General features: G+C 35.9%; 1 protein-coding gene across 1 annotated transcript in view; it reads left to right on the forward strand.

Moving 5' to 3' along the window:
- Positions 1–19,936, forward strand: part of LOC145662910 (transient-receptor-potential-like protein) — a 191,529-nt gene that overhangs the window by 106,231 nt on the left and 65,362 nt on the right. Inside the window, exons 8-10 of the mRNA XM_081728915.1 lie at positions 2,077–2,215; positions 16,476–16,636; positions 19,224–19,384. Of these exons, the coding sequence (XP_081585041.1) occupies positions 2,077–2,215; positions 16,476–16,636; positions 19,224–19,384 (461 nt within the window). The remainder of the gene's footprint in view (positions 1–2,076; positions 2,216–16,475; positions 16,637–19,223; positions 19,385–19,936) is intronic.

Genomic DNA, 19,936 nt, shown 5'->3' on the forward strand with positions numbered 1-19,936 from the left:
GTAGCATTTTCATTACATTTACCGCTAAACTTACTCATAGCACGTATTTCGCTCATCTTTACACTTAACTTTACCTTCCTTTCACCATTTCGTGTTCGTGTTGAGTGACAATTCCTACCTACTGCATGATGTGTAGTTCCACCATCTCTTTTCCGCCCATCGGTTTTCCTTGGATGAATTCCTTCCAAAATAATGTCCTCATCGGATGGATTACTTGAAGAAGAGATAACGTAAGGTCCACGTTGATCTGCTGCGGGTGAATGCGAGGTCATCTCTTGTGAACAAGGGAACTCCAAACGATCATTAACCATATTGTTGTAATATGTGTTGTCCTTAATCTGTAACGTCCTAATTTCTTCTTGTAAGGTAGATATCAATTGAGTATTTGCACGTATTTGGTTAGAATTATCTGTGACCTGAATCTTTTGCTGACGAACAGAAGATTCTATTACTTCCAAATCCTTTTTTACCATATTAACTTCTTGGATTACATGATTGTAATTATCCTGGCAATCTTCAGATACTCTTTTTAGCTTTTCATCAAACTGTAATGTGATGTCTCTCACCGCTTGGATAACAGATTGTTTCGTCTCTTCGGATGTCTGCTCCAATCGTCTACTTAATTCCTCATACTGTCTACTGGATTCCTCGGATTTCTGCTCCAATCGTCTATTTAATTCCTCATACTGTCTACTGGATTCTTTGGATTTCTGTTCCACCGTCTGTTTTAATTCGTTGGACATCTGAGCCAAATTTTGCTCCAGTCGTTGTTCTTGTCGCTGTAAGGCTAGTAGGATTCTGTCTTCTAATGTCATTCCTGGAGCAAGAGGAGCTGTATTTTGCTCGTTGTTCACACTGTCAACAGTTTCTTTCTCCACTGCCTCACCAAACATGCTTGTTCTTGTGATTACTCTGCCACTTCTAAGTATAGTTGTGTTCGTATTCATAAACCTTCTTTACTGAGGTAAATTCACCCTTACTTTAGACTTCGGGATATGAATTTACAAGAATCCCGGGTGAGGTAAACCAAAAATTTTACAACGACTCACCAAAGGTAGTCGTCAACCTGGTTCGGCTAATAATATAAGTAAATCTTTAGTGGCAGTAATTGTTTGCACATTAAAATATCTTCAGTAATTATATCCACTAGTATTCTCACCTTTTCTATCGAAATTACAAGTCGATGATGAGTATTAAATAATTTATTAGTTGATTCTCTTTTAACGTATTTTCACACAAACTGTCTTGCAAACATCCATGTTGATTAGGTATCTATAAACAACTACCTAGCAACCAACTATATAATAATGTATATTTCTTACATATATATTAAAAACATTCTTCTTTTGTTATTTTTAAATTAACATTATATCAGGTATAGTGCTTGTGTATGAGCACTTTCTGCCCAAGGTACAGGTAATTATCAACCTATACAAAGTATCTCGTTGTAAGCAGGAACATATTGAGTAGAATTATTTCGCCTAATCAACAGTTTGGAATCCACGTTTAGCTGTAAGTTCGCGTTTCTTTTAGCCTCAATGCTGAAAAGAGCATTGAGGCGTATTAAGAACTAACGATCTGCAACGAGCCAAAAGAGTCCACGCTTGAATACATTTCCAGTAGCACTTTTATACCAATTTGAGAACAATTAACCCAATAGTAGAACTAGTTTTAAACATACGTATTCATTTGGATACCTAGAAAAGTATTTCAAATTTGGAATATAAACAAATATGTGTGTCCTATATTGCTATATTCCACACATATGTAGAGTTGATAATCGAACTCTTTCCGTACCTTGGACATTGACGGGAGTTGGAGAGTTCACTGATGGTGGGCAGGACCAAACGTTACTTTAACACTTTCTCTTTCGGACTGTCGATTGAAATCAAATAAAGAGTTTAGATACAGATGTAGCTTAAATGTATATGAAATACCTTCCACTAGACATAATAAGTACTTTTCGTTATAACATTCCGAACCATGTGCCTCTTAAAACAAGGGAAATTTGTTTAAAACGTATTAATTTTTCCCACCTCTGAAGTAAAATTATTTCATTTTTACTTTTTCTTTCAGCGCCTCTTTCGGCTGTTTCTTGGTACTACTTGTCCTTGCTTCAACACGAACAGAAGGCAGTGAGATCTATCGCCAAAATATTCGAGGACCCTCACCGTCAATTATTGAATGGCTTATCTTGTTTTGGGTGTCAGGAATGGTAAACTGTTAAATTTCTTTAATAAGTCATAGAATGTATTTAGATTAGTTTTATCATAATCAGTAATTCATTGCAGTTTGCATTTAGAAGTAAGAAAATGTTACTGGTCGATACACACCAGTATCAAAAATTAAGAAGCTAGTATGGATTAACATGAGTGATAAACACTTTTCTATATATGGAATTTCTGGAGGGGAATGTCACAATATGCAACTTTCCCGATAGACCGTTCATGAGCATCAAAAGTTGCATAAAGAAGTTCTTTGTTAATATAATAAGTTAGAACCTTAATATGTCCATGAAGTTCATCGGACACGTTAGCTGTAGTTTACATTGGACAGTTGGGGCATTTTGAAGCACTTAGTCCATACCAGATGTATGCACTATATGCATACATTCCTGCTCTCTCTTAATGGGGGGGATATAGCCGATGGACAGGCATGTTCAAAAAAAAATCTCAATTTCTTAAGAATTTCAATTCTTGAAAACCTGTGGGAACAATAACTTGAAAAGTTGGCTTAATTTTATTTATTATAGCTTCTGGTAGGAAATGTTTATGTTTGTAAGTTTCCTCTGCAATTTTCGAATTGTTGTAGTACACCATGCATTCTTGAACACATCATATGTATTTCTATATAGTCGGTTGATAGCTTAAGAAAGTCATTACTCACACAATCTTAGGCATTTCTTGAAGATCATCCAAGTTTAGCCTTGTGTTTTACTTTTTTGTTTTTACAACACACTGTACCTGCAATGTATCGATTTCCTTTCATCCATCCTCTAGTTTGTGTGTTATCTGATTTTTTGAACGAGATTGGCAACCATAAATGAAACAAATAGACAAAGAGATATGTTCAATGTTTGATTTTAATTCATGCTTGATACGTTTTCTTATAACAATAATGCTTGGCCTACTTATTATGAGCATACGTAAAGGAACTAAGTGCCGTCACTTAAGATTTTAATTTCCTTGTTCTATGGTTAATTCTGTATGTGTATGTGTTTTAAGTTAAAACTACAGAGAAGCAAAACGACTGAATCTCTGTAACATTTGTTTTTTCGTATTCGCTTTCGAATCAATTCTTTGTGTTTCCTTTAAGTTGTACAATAATAACAAACATACATGGATAAACAGTCACTTATATCTAGGATTGTTAGTTCTGACTACTATGGAAGATAATAAAAGACCTGATCCGAAAATAATGCGCCCATTTTTTATTTTACGAAATTTATTGAACTGATGCGTACAATTACTCAATATTCTTCGAAATATATCCCTCCTGCTTCAACACACTTGTTCCAACGCGACTTCCATGCTTTATATGCGTCCTGGAAGTCCGTCACAGGAATGTCGTCGTAGCCGCATTAATGTTCTCCATGGTCACCAAATGCTGTCCTTTGAGGGATTTTTTAATCTTCGGAAACACAAAAAAGTTAGGTGGGGATAAATCAGGACTGTAAGGTAGCTGCGGAAGCGTTGAGATAAAAACAAAACTATATCGCTTATCGCTCGAGTTTTATTCATCTTGATTTCGGCCGAGCACTCACACAAGGGTTCACTTAAACAGGCACTGTGACTCTCCAAGTGCTTCAGAGCCGACTGGAGCTGGTCGCGTTGTGTTCCCAAGACACCACCCACCCTTCCGTCCAAGCGACAACGCTGTGCGACGGGTAGTCGCGGCAGAAGAAAATGGAGCGCATTAATTTCGGGACAGACCTTGTATTTCGGTTATTATTCCTCTGGAGCAAGTGTTAATCGATTCCTTTTGTTAAACTTGCCGCTGGTAACATGCAGAATTTGGTTGAAATCAGTCAAAATATTTAACCTCATAACATCTTCAGTAGGCCCAACGATGGGAAATAGTAGGCCTTATGTCGTGAGAATTTTTCAACCACTCAATTCCAAACGTAACCCCTACGGAGGAAGTAAAATGACGAGGCAGAGTGTTAAGTTGAACATAAATGACGATTTTGTACCAAAACATTAAAGTATATGTAGAATATTGTCATTATTAATTCTCAAAAACGCCGACTATTGTGTCAGATATGGTCTACCAATATGTTCCTAGGACAGAATAAAAGATGCAAAATCGAAATGCACTTGTTGCTAGGTTAAAATATAAGATAGAAAATAGAAATACGCTTCCTGCTAGGCTAGAATAAAAGATTCTGAATCAAGATACACTTTTTTCATGCTAAATCAAAATACACTTTTTTCTAGCCTAGAATAAAAGATACAAAATAGAAGTGCACTTTCTGCTAGACTAGAATGAAAGATGCAAAATCGAAATGCATATTTGCTAGACTAGAATAAGAGATAAAAATGTAAATGTGCCTTTTTTTGCGAAGCTATAATAAAAAGATGCAAAATGTGAATGCACTTTTTGCTAGGCTGAATAAAAGATGCAAAATCGAAATACACTTTTTGCTAGGCTATAATACAAGATGCAAAATCGGAATACACTTTTTGCTAGGTAGAATAAAAATTGAAAATCGAAATGCACTTTTTGCTAGGTACAATAAATGATGAAAATCGAAATGCATTTTTTTTTGCTAAGCTAGAATAAAATATGTAAAATCGAAATGCATTTTTTGCTAGACTAGAATAAGAGATAAAAAATATAAATGCCCTTTTTGCCAAGATATAAAAAAAGATGCAAAATGTAAAATCATTTTTTGCTAGGCTAGAATAAAAGATGCAAAATCGGAATACATTTTTTTGCTAGGTAGAATAAATAATGAAAATAGAAATGCACTTTTTGCTAGGCTAGAATAAAATATGTAAAATCGAAATGCATTTTTTGCTAGACTAGAATAAGAGATAAAAAATGTAAATGCACTTTTTTGCCAAGATATAAAAAAGATGCAAAATGTGAATGCATTTTTTGCTAGGCTAGAATAAAAGATGCAAAATCGAAATGCACTTTTTGCTAGGCTAGAATAAAATATACGAAATCGAAATATATTTTTGTTAGGCTAGAATAAAAGATACAAAATCGAAATGCACATTTTGCTTGGCTAAAATAAAATATGCAAAATAAAAACAAATTTTTAGTAGGTTAAAATAAAAGATGCAAAATCTAAATGCATTTTTGCTAGGCTAGAATAAAAATTATAAAATTGAGATATATTTTTACTAGACTAGAATAAGATGCAAAATGGAAGTGCACTTTTTGGGACAGCGTGCAGCTCCAATCGATTCGCTTCAACTAGAATTAAGTCGAATCCACTGTTAAACATATGACTCTTGATATATGGCGATCTTTAATTATAAATGAGCCTTCATTAAGTTAATGCTTACGAGTACTTAGCTAATGCAAGTGTCGACAAAGACTATTCTTCTTAAGCACTATGTAAGCTTAAGAACAGAAAAAATCCTTTTGTAAGATTAGACAACAATGAGAAATGTTTAGAATGTCAGTTGTTGCTTGTGTTTGCTGTATGTCAGGAAAGAGAAAAAAATACTTCCAAAAAAAGTAGGATTAAAATATACTGTTGCCTCCTGGCAGAAGCCATTTTACCTTCTTTGAATAGACGATGAGCTTCCATTCACTTTGACTTGAAGAAAGCCAATGAAACTCCCGCCCGGATTAAGTTGCATGGAAACACATTTTACACAGACTCTTTCCTAGGAGGATTCGCCAAGGTCGCTTGCTTCTTAAATAAAGTTTTCATGGGAAAATGTCAAGTCGTCTTCTTCTTCTTCTTCTTCTTCTTCTGTGGGCTGGATCAGAAGAAAGGCAAAGAAGAAGAAAATGACAGTGGGTTGAGAAAAACGTAACAGCAAGAACAAGATACTCTGGACGGAAAGAGGCAAATGGATTAAAGAAGTGTTCTGATATTTCAAACGTCTTTCACTGCGGATTAAACTCGAGATAAAGAATTTATCTTAGGAGCGTAGATCGTTTAAACAGAATTAAGTTTTCTTGAATTCTATAGAAAAAAAAGAGAGAGAAACGTTTTATAAATGTGTCATATAACTTAAGGCTCTTTTACTTGTCTTTCTGTCTCACATTTTAAAAATAGTTTAAGAAATCGTACATCGAAGTAGGTCCATATTTTTTCGCGCTCAATCCTAGCCATATAAATTAAATACACGTTTCTGATTGGTTGGAGTTATCTGTTGACAGGCCCCTGTAATACACATAACGAACTCGGTAGCTTCCAGCGTACATAGCTGTGGAACACTGCCTCTGTTGCCAAGCTAAACGTGTATGTGGCCAGTCTTGGCCACCAAATAAAGTGATCTTTATTCTTAGATGATGGGGTACTTGTCCACCAAATAAAGTGATCTTTATTCTTAGATGATGGGGTACTTGTCCAGCAAATTTCCTTTAGATCCAGCCAGTAGTTACTAAGAAATAAAGTACTATATACAATCAGAGCCGATTCGTGCCTGTCCTTGTCCGAGTCAGCCACTAAGTATAGCGATCTTTATTCTTTGGATGATGGGCTACGTGCCCACCAAATTTCGATTATATTCGGCCAGTAGTTACCTAGAAACAAAATACAACATACAAGGCAAGTGCAGGCGAGCCTGTCGCCGACCTACCCAGACACCATATATAATGGGTGACGATTGGGACTTGGCCACCAAAGATCTTTATTCTTCAGTCAATGGGCTATCTTCGCGCCAAATTTCGATTATATTCGGCCAGTAGTTACCGAGAAATAAAATACAAGGCAAGAAGAGCGAGCTTCTCGCCGGCCGAGCTTGCCCATCACATATAGTTATCTTTATTCCTTAGATGATTGAGTATTTGCGCATCAAGTTTTGTTTATATTTGACTGGTAGTTACCGAGGAATAAAGCACTACATACACAAGCAAATACATTTGGAGTAAAACTACAAGCTTTCATATCCTTACGCCGGAAGCTAAAAAGAAGAGTCCTCACATCAGAATCACAAATGGAACACACTGCTTGTAAGCAGCATCCACTTTCAACATCACAACACTAATGGGGGGGTATTGAGCCGGGTGAGACCCCTGACTACGCCACTGTCTCTTGCCGAGCACATTATCCCAGGAAAAGGAAGCAAGAAGAGATTGAGGAAGGAAGGAAAGAAGAGACCATTATGTTAGGTGCCATTCCGACATTTACCTAGATGTAAATGAGGAAAACTCAGGTAAATCTCACTTAGCTGGCCTGAATTTTTTTTTACATTTTTTCGACCGTGTGTCCCCATTGGGAATCGAACCCGGGACCTCTCGCACCAAATATGAGCGACTATGCTACGCGCGGAAATTAATATTTGTTTTTTTTGTCTAAAAGTGCGGATCAAAAAATTATAGTGTACGAAAATCATTATTAAAATTCTTTGAAAACAATTCACTGAAAAATACCAAAAAATACAATAAATACCCGAAGCCTATTGCTTAAGGTTGAAATGGAACAATAATATGGGATAATTGGTAAATGTAATTTGGGATAAATGGTCAAATTCATGCACACTCAAATTTTTATAGCAAAACCATCTTCAGAACAACTTCTAAATTGTTCTTTAAATATATTCTAAATTGACGAGCTCTGCCGGGTCTATATGATTAATGTAAGCGCCTTCGGCGCGGGAAACCCAGGTTCGACTTACGATGGAAGTAACTGCGGTTCGGATCGCACGTTAAGCTGTAGACCCACGTCTTATATGCCCTCGGTGCTGAAAGGAATACTAAACTCTAATAAAATATTATAGATTTGACTAAGTTTTGTGTTTATATTATGTGATATTTATCAAGTGTCTTTTTTTTGGAATTAAAATAGATAAAAGATTACCTAAAATAGATTAAATACGTTTACTAGTGTTAGAATCACAGTGTGCTGTTTTTATAGTTAGTGAAACGTGGCTTGATAATTCAGCTGATACAAGGCTCATTAATACATTTGGTTACTCCGTGCTTCGACAAGACAGAGAGCATCATGGTGGGGAAATTTTAATGTATTATCTTGAAAATTTGGATGTAAAACTGACTGAAATACCTAACTCAGATCAAGTAGAATGCCTTACGGTAATGGTGAAAATAAATTCGCTACGCATGGGTATCTTATCAATGTATAAACCACCAAGTACCCCCTACACCAAATTGTCTATTCTTGAGGATCTGATTACACATGTATATCCGCAAGTTGATTGTCTTTGTATACTAGGTGATCTTAATTGTGATCTGTTTTGTCCTGACAAAGCCGAAACAAAATATTTGGACCGTATCCTGGATACGTTTGGTCTTGTCCAACTCATTCAAGAACCAGTCAGAATAACATAGGTTGGTGAATCATTACTAGATCTCATTATTACTGATAAAATTTGCATGGTAGCATCAAGTGGCGTTAGTCCACCCATTGGATCATCCGATCACTAGGTTACACATGTTATCCTGAACACTCACTTAACAACCAAAAGAATTACGTTAGATATTCCACATCACAGACTCAAACAAACCACTGAAGCAGTTTCAGTATTAGTTCCAAGGTCATGGAATGCTCTACCAAATGTAGTAAAAGATGCTAAAACTTTTAATTCCTTCAAGAAAATGGTAAAAATATATTTACTCAGCCAACAAAATTTAAGTACCCATGATTTGTATTCTATCACTTCAAACACGTAAATGAAACCAGACTTGACTTGCTACCCTTTTTAGAAATTAAATAACAATGCATTGTAGAAATACTTCATCCCCTCTTGGCATTGGAAGTGACAAGCATACGTTATTTTGTCTCTGTTATTGATCGGTTTGTGTTCGTTTTCATGTTTGTATTTGTATGCTTTTTTTATTCATGGTTTTTTTCATTCTGCACTTGTAGTATTTGTGTGTGTTTTGTTAAAAGTACCACTTTTTCTTTTTTTACCAAGTATACCTATCTTAATGTATACTTGTATATTTTGTTCTATATCATAGTATCTTTTGACTCAATTGATTGTATGTTTTTTGTATATACAACTCAATGTACTTCTTTGACAAGGGTTAGGTGGTAGAGCAGCAATATGCTGAACCTCGCCCGCTTGAATAAAGCCCTTTTCAATTCAATTCAATTTCAATTCAACTAAAATAGGTCAATAATAATAATAATAATAATAATAATAATAATAATAATAATAATAATAATAATAATAATAATAATAATAATAATAATAATAATAATAATAACAATAAGTATTCTGCCCATATTGGCAGGTCACTTGCCGTAGCTGAGAAACTTCCATGCCCCACTGTTCTCCGCTAACCTCTTCATCTTCATGTATGATCTTTCTGCTTTTATATCGTCCATTAATTGCAGCCTCCTTCGCCCCCCTCTCTTTCCTTTGACCATACCCTCTAGCACGCCCCTCATGATACAGTTACTTCTTTACCAATGTCCCAACCACTTTCTCTTCCTCTTCTTAATATCTAAAAGTTTTCTTTCGTCTCCACCATTTGTAACACCTCATTCGTTTTCAACTAGACCCAACTAATTCTCTCTATTCTTTTCCACACCCACATTTCGAAAGTTTCCAATCTTTTTCAATCATTTTTGCGTAATGTCCATGTTTCCGTCCTATACAGTGCACCCCTCCGCACGAAGCATTTTATGAGTCTTTTTCTCAACTCTTTATCCAAGATCCCTCAAACCAGGATTTTCTTTCTCCTAAAGGCTTATTTTGCCATTCCTATCCTTGCTTTTATTTTACGTTCACATTTCATATCATTAATAATAATAGTATCCAGGTATCGAAAAGTATTCACTTGTTCTATTTTCTTTCCCTCCCTCTTTTATATTTGACAGTGGCCGCTTCGTTCTAATCATCATGTCTTTTGTCTTTCTAACATTTATTTTCATTTTATATTCTTCACAGTCTTTTCTCAAGTTTTATAACTCTTATTGGTTTTCTTTTCAGATTCCGAGTCTAAAATAAAGTGGATAATTTATCTCCACTACTCCAACATATTAGAAAAAACACACTCACTTTCGTCAAAATATTCCGATTTTGAAAATATGAAATTTTTTATTCAAGATGCAGCTTATTAAAGATGCAGCAGCATAAAAAGCTACAGAAAAATTCCTCTTCTCCGCAAAAGAATTGTTCATATTTCTCCTGGGTTAAAATTATATGAATTTTCTGCTGGTGCTTAGTTGGCAGCTAGGTGTAGCCTGGAGCGCAGAAAAAAAATAGAAGATCTCTCTCTCTCTCTCTCTCTCTCTCTCTTTCTTTCTTTCTCTCTTCTTGACAACTCGTCAAGTTATAGGTGCAATAATAAAACTACATTACCAAATAGAAGCCTAAAGTTTATACAATCTATTAAACATAGAGTTTTGTTCTGTTGCATAACTGCTAGGATAGTAATGTTGCTGTATACTTTAGAAATGAGGAAAGCAACATGCAGCAGTTTTAAAAAGCATGTGTGAATGAAACCTCTTTTCTTAATTGATTTTTACCCTAAGGAATAAAGATAATCCTTAAGTGTTAGGGGAAATGCATGCCATGGTACGAGTATAGTATTCTATGAGGATTACTCTAAATTATCTTCCTAAAATTGAGGTGAAATCATCCTCTTATATTTTATAGACCTTAATTCCAAACAATGAGCTATAGTGGGAGGGATAAAAAAATCACACGCCATTTTGTATTAAAAACATGAGTTGATTTGTTCAAAAAATCTTCACCACACATCTTTTTGCTTGAAAAGACCAAGATTCGTACATGTAGTATAAGCTACATGTTTCACTATAAACACTCGTTTTTACAACCAAACAATGGCACACGACGGAAAGAACACTTTCAGGAAGGGAGAAGTGGACACGAAGAATCTCGAAGTAAAACGACTACCCCTCCACAAGTTCTCCCTCCAAGGGAATGGCTATAAAAGAGGACCTAGGCCTGGAAAGTATCAGTATCAATGCTGATCCCTCACCTACCAAAACCTTCTCCCGAGACAGCCATGGGCTACGAAGACTTTCTTTTATACCTACTCCCGGGGCTGCTATCAGCTACGTATTATAACCAATCCCTTCTGAGGTCGCTGTGGGCTAAGACAAATGTCCTTTATTCCCGAGACCACATCGTGTGCCGAGGGACTTCGTACTTATTCTACACTGGAAACATTTAAAGACTTAGAGAAAAGACTCACAAGAACTTTCAGCGCCCTAACTTAGATTTTTTCTGGGGGGCAAGCATTAATACGCGTATTTGGGCCCCCTAGAAAGGTTGTTTTCCTAATTTAGGGGGTCCCCTCTTTCCATCTTTTTCTTGCTCACTATGGGCTCCCCGAAGCCTGTGCCCCCCCCCCGCCACGACAAGGTCTGCGGGTCTGTTAGTTACGCCTCTGGGCCAGTTCTATATATGACAAATTAATTAAGGGGACGATATCGACAAATCTCAAAGCCATACTAATAAATATTATTTCTAGGGCCCTTAATAGTAGACATTTTTTTACTGAAATGGGCTCACTACTCATTTTTGTTTTATTTACCTTTTGTGTTGCTGTTTTGTTTATGCAATATAGTGAACCTGTTTGATGTTTCATTTATAATTTCATGTTCGTATCGTATATGGAGTAAGAAAAAAATTGTCTTAAAATGCCCCCCCTCGAACGGAAGTTGCCCCTGCCCCCACAAGTTATGGTCCTGAGAACTTTGTAAAAATTTTATATGACATTTTTAAAAATAAAAGGGTAAAGGGCTAAAATTCCCGTGTACATTATTTAGACTTTACCTACAAAACATTTCAATATTCTGGCAACAATGCCTAGCAAAATTCGGAAACATTGTCTCTCAATGAAGATCCCAATTTACGTAAGAATATCAACAACTGTTTGATATAATTCCAAATGTGGGTTAGTTAGAGTACAGAGCTTCTCAAACAGAAGTGAATGACCAGTTTTCGCTGAACAAAAGTGGACATAATTTCTTAGGAAAGTCATGTGAAAATGTTTTAATAATGGAAGTGAAATCAGTCTTTGCTCTTGACAAGTTTCAACCCTAAATAAAAGAAATTATTTAATGTCTTAAAGAGAACATGTTACAACAAATATATATATATATATGAAATGAAATGAAATCTTGAAGTTTTACGTCCCACGGTTATGCCGGTTGGGCTAAAGGAGACGGTGATGATGAGAGATGAGTGAAATGGTGGAATGAAGAAAGTGGGAGGAAACGGGAGAACCCCGAGAAAACCCACGAGCACGGTGTTTGTCCACCACAAAGTTCACTTGGCGGGGGCTGGGACCGAACCCGGGAACCCAAGCACCAGAGGTGAACGCTCTACCACTGAGCCACCGCGCCCCCTTATATATATATATATATATATATATATATATATATATATATATATATATATATATATATATATATATATATATATATATATATACAGGGCCGGATTTAGAAGGGTGAAAAGGTGCACGTGCCCCCCCCTCCCTTCGTTGTAAATATGCACTGTCTAAAATGAAAAGCTAAGAGTGAAAATAGCAACCCTTTCCGAAAATTTCTGTCGTAATGTTTCCGTTTGGGGCTTAAAAGAAAGAAGAGCTTTACAAAAGCAATAGTTTAAGCCGATTTTCTGAAGGTTGAAGCAAAAGGACTCACCAAGCAAAGCAATATAACATTTGTTAAGTAGGAAAGAAAACAGAAGGCAGAAGCAGAGAACATTTTTTTCCTGCATAACACTTGCGACCCGCTTTGAAATACTTTTCTCCGTTCTATGCATCAGTGTTTTCAGAGGTAAAGAATATTGTCACATGTCACTTTGAACAGTTTCAGTGTGATTGGTTATTTTGTAATTATAAGTGCACCCCCACTCAGACAATCCTGGATCAGGCCCTGTATATATATATATATATATATATATATATATATATATATATATATATATATATATATATATATATATATATATATATATATAACCAAGTGCTCCGATTTCTCTGTAAATTTCGCAGGGGGCATTCAGATGCAGAAAGGATATACGAGGTAAGACAAATTGCATTCAAATTATGCCAAATATTGTAAATTTGTAAATACAATGAGGGGGCCCCTCAGGATCGGCGCCCTTGTATATAACATAGGGTAAATTTACCTTTCCATTCTTAACTCATTTCAATTCCAATCAATGAGAGTGATTAATAAAGTCTCAAAGAATTATACGCCACATTGCGCGTTCAGTGCACAAGGAAAACACTTTTGTTCATTTTTTTACTATCTCATTTTGATGATCTCTGTATCTGAAGCTCCTTTCAGAGCTTAAAGATTTATGTTCGCATATTAAAGAATGTTAACTTTTCATTTGTACGTAAGAATATCATACAAAGTTTGTGGTTTTCTATTTTCACAACTTTGGTAATTTACCTTGATTCCCTTGAGTAACATATGTTACCAAAATAAAGGTGAAACTTATCTGGGAAATGTTTCATAATCAAGTTTATGCGAACTTATAAGTTGAGGGAAGATATCCTCCCTTGCCCACTTTCTTTATCCTCTTTTCGGCAGGTTTTAACTGCAGGTAATTTTCGTTTACTCTTCCTCATTTTCTGAATTTTTATGTGAATAACAAAAAGACAACGAAGAACATAAAACATTTAGAAAGTGGGATAAATAGTAGGCCTACGTCAGGTACTTACCCAGGATTTCGTGATAGGGGGGGTCCATGACGAAATACTATGGATATCACATCAGGTTCTAGACCATTCTAAACTATTTTACTGGCAACATTTATATTGGTTCGTTTAACCAGGTTTTCTTAATGGCAGAGAGGGGCGTGACATAAAATACTGTAGTTACACACCAGGGGAGGGACGATCCATCTAAACTATTTTACTGGCAACATACATTGGTTTGTTAGGCAACATAGATTCCAGTTACACTTGCTAAAGATATTTTCAATTTGACGCGGCTACACGAATCCATTTTTAATAGAAACGTCTTTAAGTCTACCGAGGACTCGATCTCGTTTGTTATCCTTGACGGCATTAAACGAAGATAAGTAAAAAACTTTTTTTACTTATCTTCGTTTAATGCCGTCAAGGATAACAACGAGATCGCGTTCGGTAGTAAAGACGTTCTATAAAATGGATTAGTGTAGCCGCGAAATTGAAAATTTCTTTAGCAAGTGTAACTGGAATCTATGTTGCCAGGCTCATATTATTGGTGATTGTGGGCATTTGTTTAAGTTCTACCTGAGAGTCTATCTGATCGATCGTCATTTGTAGTCCTTAGGATTAGCATGGAGCTGATTTAAATGGAATTCGGAATGCTCCGTTGCAATAATATCAATTTTTAACTTGACCCTTTTCCGTTTCCTCCACACTAAGCTTCTCATAAGAAAGAGTAACGAAACGCTTGCTGTGGGTTTTTATTTTTATATCTCATTCTTCTTTTTCTCGTTTCTTTTTGTTTCATCCTACCTTATTTTTTCATTTCTGGTCTCTAAGGGGGCGGACCCCCCAGACCCACCCCTTGGCTATGTTCCTGGCCTACGGATCTGTAAAATGCTGTTGAATGAAGCTGTTTTCGAACCTTTTCTTTAAGGCCAGAAAATTGAATCCGCAGTTTATAACGACATTGTCGGGTACACAATTTTTTTTTTTCATTACGAAGGTATTTCACAACGTTTTCAGACTGTTACTGAAATAACGAACGACTGGTAATAAGTCGTTCATGACATTCAGTGCCATCTATGGAAGAAGTAATGCAACATCTTCAACTGTCAAGCTGCGTCAGTTCGTTGAAGCAGTCGAATTTGTTGAGCTCCTACTGCATTGCAATGTTCCAGTTCACACTGTTGTTGTTACGAGGGCTGCAATGAAAGATTGTGGCTTGGAAGAGCTTTAGCACCCATCGTATAGCCCAGATTTAGCACTGCAACTTTGGCAACAGCAGGCATGTGCTCTGGAGCATTGTCATGCAGTAGGAGCTCAACACACAGCGACTGACTTAAATGGCTGCTTCCAACGAACTGACACAACTTAACAATTTAAACTGATACATTATTTCTTCCATAGATGGCACCATGTGTCATGAAGAGCTTGTTACCGCTGATGCGATATTTCAGTGTCAAGTTAAAAGCTTTTGGGAATCTCATCGTATATGAAAGAACTTGAAAATCACTACTAGTTCATTTAAAAGCATTTTGCAGACTTTGTCCGGCTCATTTATTAAGTTTTACATGCTCTGTATTGTCTCTCATTTAGTCCGAAAATTTTAAAAAGTTGGGTTGTGCATAGCGAGTATCCTTAAAATTCAAGTGAAACCAACACCAAATTATTAAAACACACAAATTTATATTTTGTAAAATGATAGAAACTTCCTTATGAAGGATGCCCGTAAAGTTACTGTGCACTAGGAATACGTGTTTCTATTTAAGTAATAGGCTTGTAAACCAAAATGCATCAATGTACAGGTATCCTAAGATGTTCCTCTGCATTATCATGCAAAACTATGTGCATACACATGTTTATGTTTGAAGGAGTCAGTTTTTAACATGTTTTATACAAAGTATCTCAAAAATGGTATTACTTTCAAGCATATATTTCTTTTCACGCGCTACGCTAGCCAAGTGTTTTGTCACAACGAAGTAGATGATCTTAGATTTACATCAAAATTGCACCATCCGAGTGTGACGTATTGTCATTGGGGTCAAGGCGGAACAAACCGAGCCCTGCGGGGTTTCTAAACGCCTTCGCTCGCTCAGCTCAGCTATGTTTCGTAACGCAAGTAAATCACTTTTTTTTATCACTGAAGTTATGTATACAAAGTCTTTTCCCCTCCTTGTGCCTCCGGCACCTCCCCTTCTCTATCTCCCAACTACCCCTGAAACCCCTCGCGATTGCCCCATTTCTTATTATCCTGTTGGTTTATAACGTCATTACTTATAATGGCTATCAGAAATCTCAAGGTAGCTGGTGGAAAAACATAATGTATGCATTATATACTATGTTTAAGATAAAATGAGTAGACCTATTATTTTAATCTTATTTTAATAAAAAAAAAAAGTGTTATGAAAATTTTTAAAAAATCGTTGTTCGGGTTTGAACCCACACCAAAAGCAATTTTCAGTACTAACACGCTCGGCTACAAGCCTCTGATGTTTTCTTTTTGGTATATATATGCTACTTGGCGAGAACCTGATAACTCCAACCAATCAGAACCGTGTGTTTAGTTCCTATGGCTAGAGTCGAGCGAGATTAAAATATATGCTACTTTCAATGCCAATTGACAGACATTTTTTGGACATCCAATGTATACTTGCTTCAATAATGTCTCAATAATACTTTCTCTATCGCCATTGTAGGTGTGGTCCGAGTGCAAACAGCTTTGGGAAGAAGGTTTCAAGGCCTACATTCGCCAGTGGTGGAACTGGCTCGACTTTATCATGCTCTCTCTCTATCTCTGCACCTTCTCCTTACGAGCAGTGGCCTATGCACAAATTAATACCAGCAAGTACGGGCCTAGGTAAGCTAATTCACGCATTCCACAAACAAGAACTGCAAATTGTTTATATAATGTACACAGGACCCTTTTTTTTAACGGAATACCGTACTCCTGCACCATTTTCATCTCCTTTTGTAACTTCTATAGTATGTTGACTTAAATTATTTAAAGTCGTAGCTCTAAAGCTTGTTAGACTTTGTCACAGAGTATTCTATAATACGAGGGGAAGTCAAAAAGTTCAGGGAATTTTATTATAGCTCTTTATTATCACAATATAAGCACATATTCACTTAATCACCTTCGGAACACGCACACACACTTGTTCTACCGGTCTTCCAATTGGTGGAAACACCAAGGGCGCCGATCCGTCTCCCGTCTCATATAGGATTGCTACTGAATGGGACGTTAAACTCAACTCAACTCAACTCATCACCACACACTCCTTCGTTCAGCTACATTACTCGTACACTGCCTGTTATGACGTGCTAATACTTGTCAAATTCATAATTAGACAACCTAAGGGATGTACTGTAAACAATTCATTGTAATGGCATCAGAAATGCCAAAACTTCTTGACTTCTCCTCGTACAAACGTGTGTTTTAAATATTGAATAATTTTAATTAGTTACATAACTTGGAAAAATATATTTAGTGGAACAGCTATAATGGACATGGCTCACAAGCCAAATTGTTACTTAACTAAACAATATGTAAGACAAATTCTTTCCGGAATGCCCTCCCAGCTTAACTGAACACTGGTTTTAATAGTTACAGAACATACTGTAGCCACAATGGAATGGACCAGTGATGCCAACCTGAAACGCTATAAAATCCCATTTCGAGAGGCAAAAAATCCCATTTTGCATCTTAATTTCCCAAATTTTATTATTATTATTATTATTATTATTATTATTATTATTATTATTATTATTATTATTATTATTATTATTATTATTATTATTATTATTATTAATAGAGTTCATACTCGGTTGAGCAGTTAGCGTACGCGCCTTTGGCGTGGGAGACCCGGGTTCGATTCCCTTGCGAGAACTCATTCTACGTTAATCAGTAGGTCCACGTCTCATATAGCTTTGCTGCTGAACGGGAATTTAAAGTCAAAATCAACTCACCTCAATAGTAGTAACAATAATAATAACATATGAAAATGAAACTTATGTATGTTTCGTGTTACTCTTTTCAATCTGTGGGTGAATTATCAATGAATTTCGATCTTCTATAGTTATAAAATAGTTTGTGAATAACGATCTTCTATAGTTATAAAATAGTTTGTGAATAACTATTTTTCTTAATCGAGAACAAATATATTTCGTTATGTTGCCAGAAATGTAGTCCATACCTTTGTATCATCTCCTTATACTGAGCCGATTGATACCAGAAAAGTTTTGTTCTCGACGCATTTCGGTGGAACGTTTGCAAATTTATTGTTTCTCGTTTGATATTTTACTTTCTTTCTTTCATTGGTTCATTGTTTTGTTTTCTTCTTTCGTTAAATAAGAGATCACAAATTTCGTCTCTTATACTTGATTTTTAAGAGTCACATATGTTTGAGTCACTCCTCAGTAGCATTAATTTTGCCACTGACAAAGAGAAGACTTCAGACTAAAAGTTGGCAACATTGACACACTTAGTGATGACTCATTACATTCACTCCCCGCTCGAAGAGAATTTCTTTGTTGTGAATTTTACATTAGATAAAAATCCCATATATCTTTCCAATTTCTACGAAAATTATCTTTATCCCATTCAGTTAACGTCAAAAATTCCCAAAAAAATGGGATTTTTCCCACAGGTTGACATCACTGGCATGGACAAGAGTCCGTTTTGTCTATTTTAATTTGAAATATTTAAACTATTGAATTGTTATAAATAAGTATTAATACTGGCACTGGATATCTTTTGCTTGAACTATGTGTTATAAAAATCATAATAAATTTCACGGTATGAAGTAAATATTGCTTTAAAGTATAACAAATTTAATTAAATGTGAGTTTGAAACTGTGGTACTTATCCGTAAGCCATTTTGTTTTGTCCTCCAACCCACTTTTAATCGAACTCGAAATTATGTCTACCAGAGGCTCACGCGCGAAGCCTCTAGACTAGCGGGAAGGACTATCATTACATGGATACACAAATTTTATATTTACCCACTATTATACTTGATAGAATGAAATAAAATTTAAAGCAAATGAGAGGAAACTTAAAATTCTCCCATGTAAAATTCAACTTTTAATACTTATACAAAAGTAGGTATACACTCCTGGTCAAGTATAACATTCTAGCTTATGGGTTTATTTGCTTTGGCTGTTCCGGGCTTAAGGTATAAGTAAAAAGACATTAAGAACAAGTGATAAAGAAGATAGGTCTACCTGTTTGACAACAATAAGAAATTATATGAAATACAGTGAGCAGATCAGTACGGGACTATATACCTACTTTTGGGTCACCCTATATAAGAACAGAACATATAATCAGCTAATTTTTATCAAGTAGGCCTACCCTGATCTAATTTGTATGGCATGAATATAATTAGGTGTTTGTTGTAGTATTATGTCATTTGTTAATAATTGATTTATATGTATTTTCGCAGGGAGATGTCGAGAAATCAGTGGCCGAACAACGATCCTACGCTCATAGCAGAAGGAGTGTTTGCTGTAGCCAACGTGTTCAGTTTCGCTCGGATCATTTATTTGTTCCAAACGAATCCCCATCTAGGACCGCTACAAATTTCACTAGGATGTATGATCATAGGTACGGCAACACTGAAACTACGTTCTTTGGTGAATGAAGTTTAATTGAATCACACGAAATTAGTTAATGATATTTTTCATTCAACGACGTCAATGTTCTACAGTTTGCTAAACAACATCTACAACATTTGGGAGGTGATTCCTAACACGAAGATAAGACAAAAAGTATAGACCAACCTAGGTGCAAATGCTTCCTTTCGGAGTTATAGGCTGCCGAAAATATGAAAAAATGAACTTTAAAGGTCCATAGCTCCAAAACTATGGGACCTACCGTAGTCGGGTCAAGACTTTATTTAGGAACTAGTATATGCTCTATCCAAATATCCAAGTTTCAGAATCCTCCGGTACTTCTGCAACAATTCGTGTTGCGGTAGTTGGTGAGTCCTTGAGATTATACGCCCGTAGCCAAACTCCCCATAAAACTTGTTGCGTGAGTACCTGAGGATTCTGAAACTCGGTTATTTGCGTAGGGTACATACTAGTTCCTAAGTGAGGTCTTGACCCGATTACAGTAGGTCCCATAGTATTGGAGTTATGGACCTTTAAAGTTCAT

This window comes from Thermobia domestica, chromosome 10 (genome assembly GCF_964235325.1).
Source record: "Thermobia domestica chromosome 10, izTheDome1.hap1.1, whole genome shotgun sequence".
Taxonomy (NCBI): domain Eukaryota; kingdom Metazoa; phylum Arthropoda; class Insecta; order Zygentoma; family Lepismatidae; genus Thermobia; species Thermobia domestica.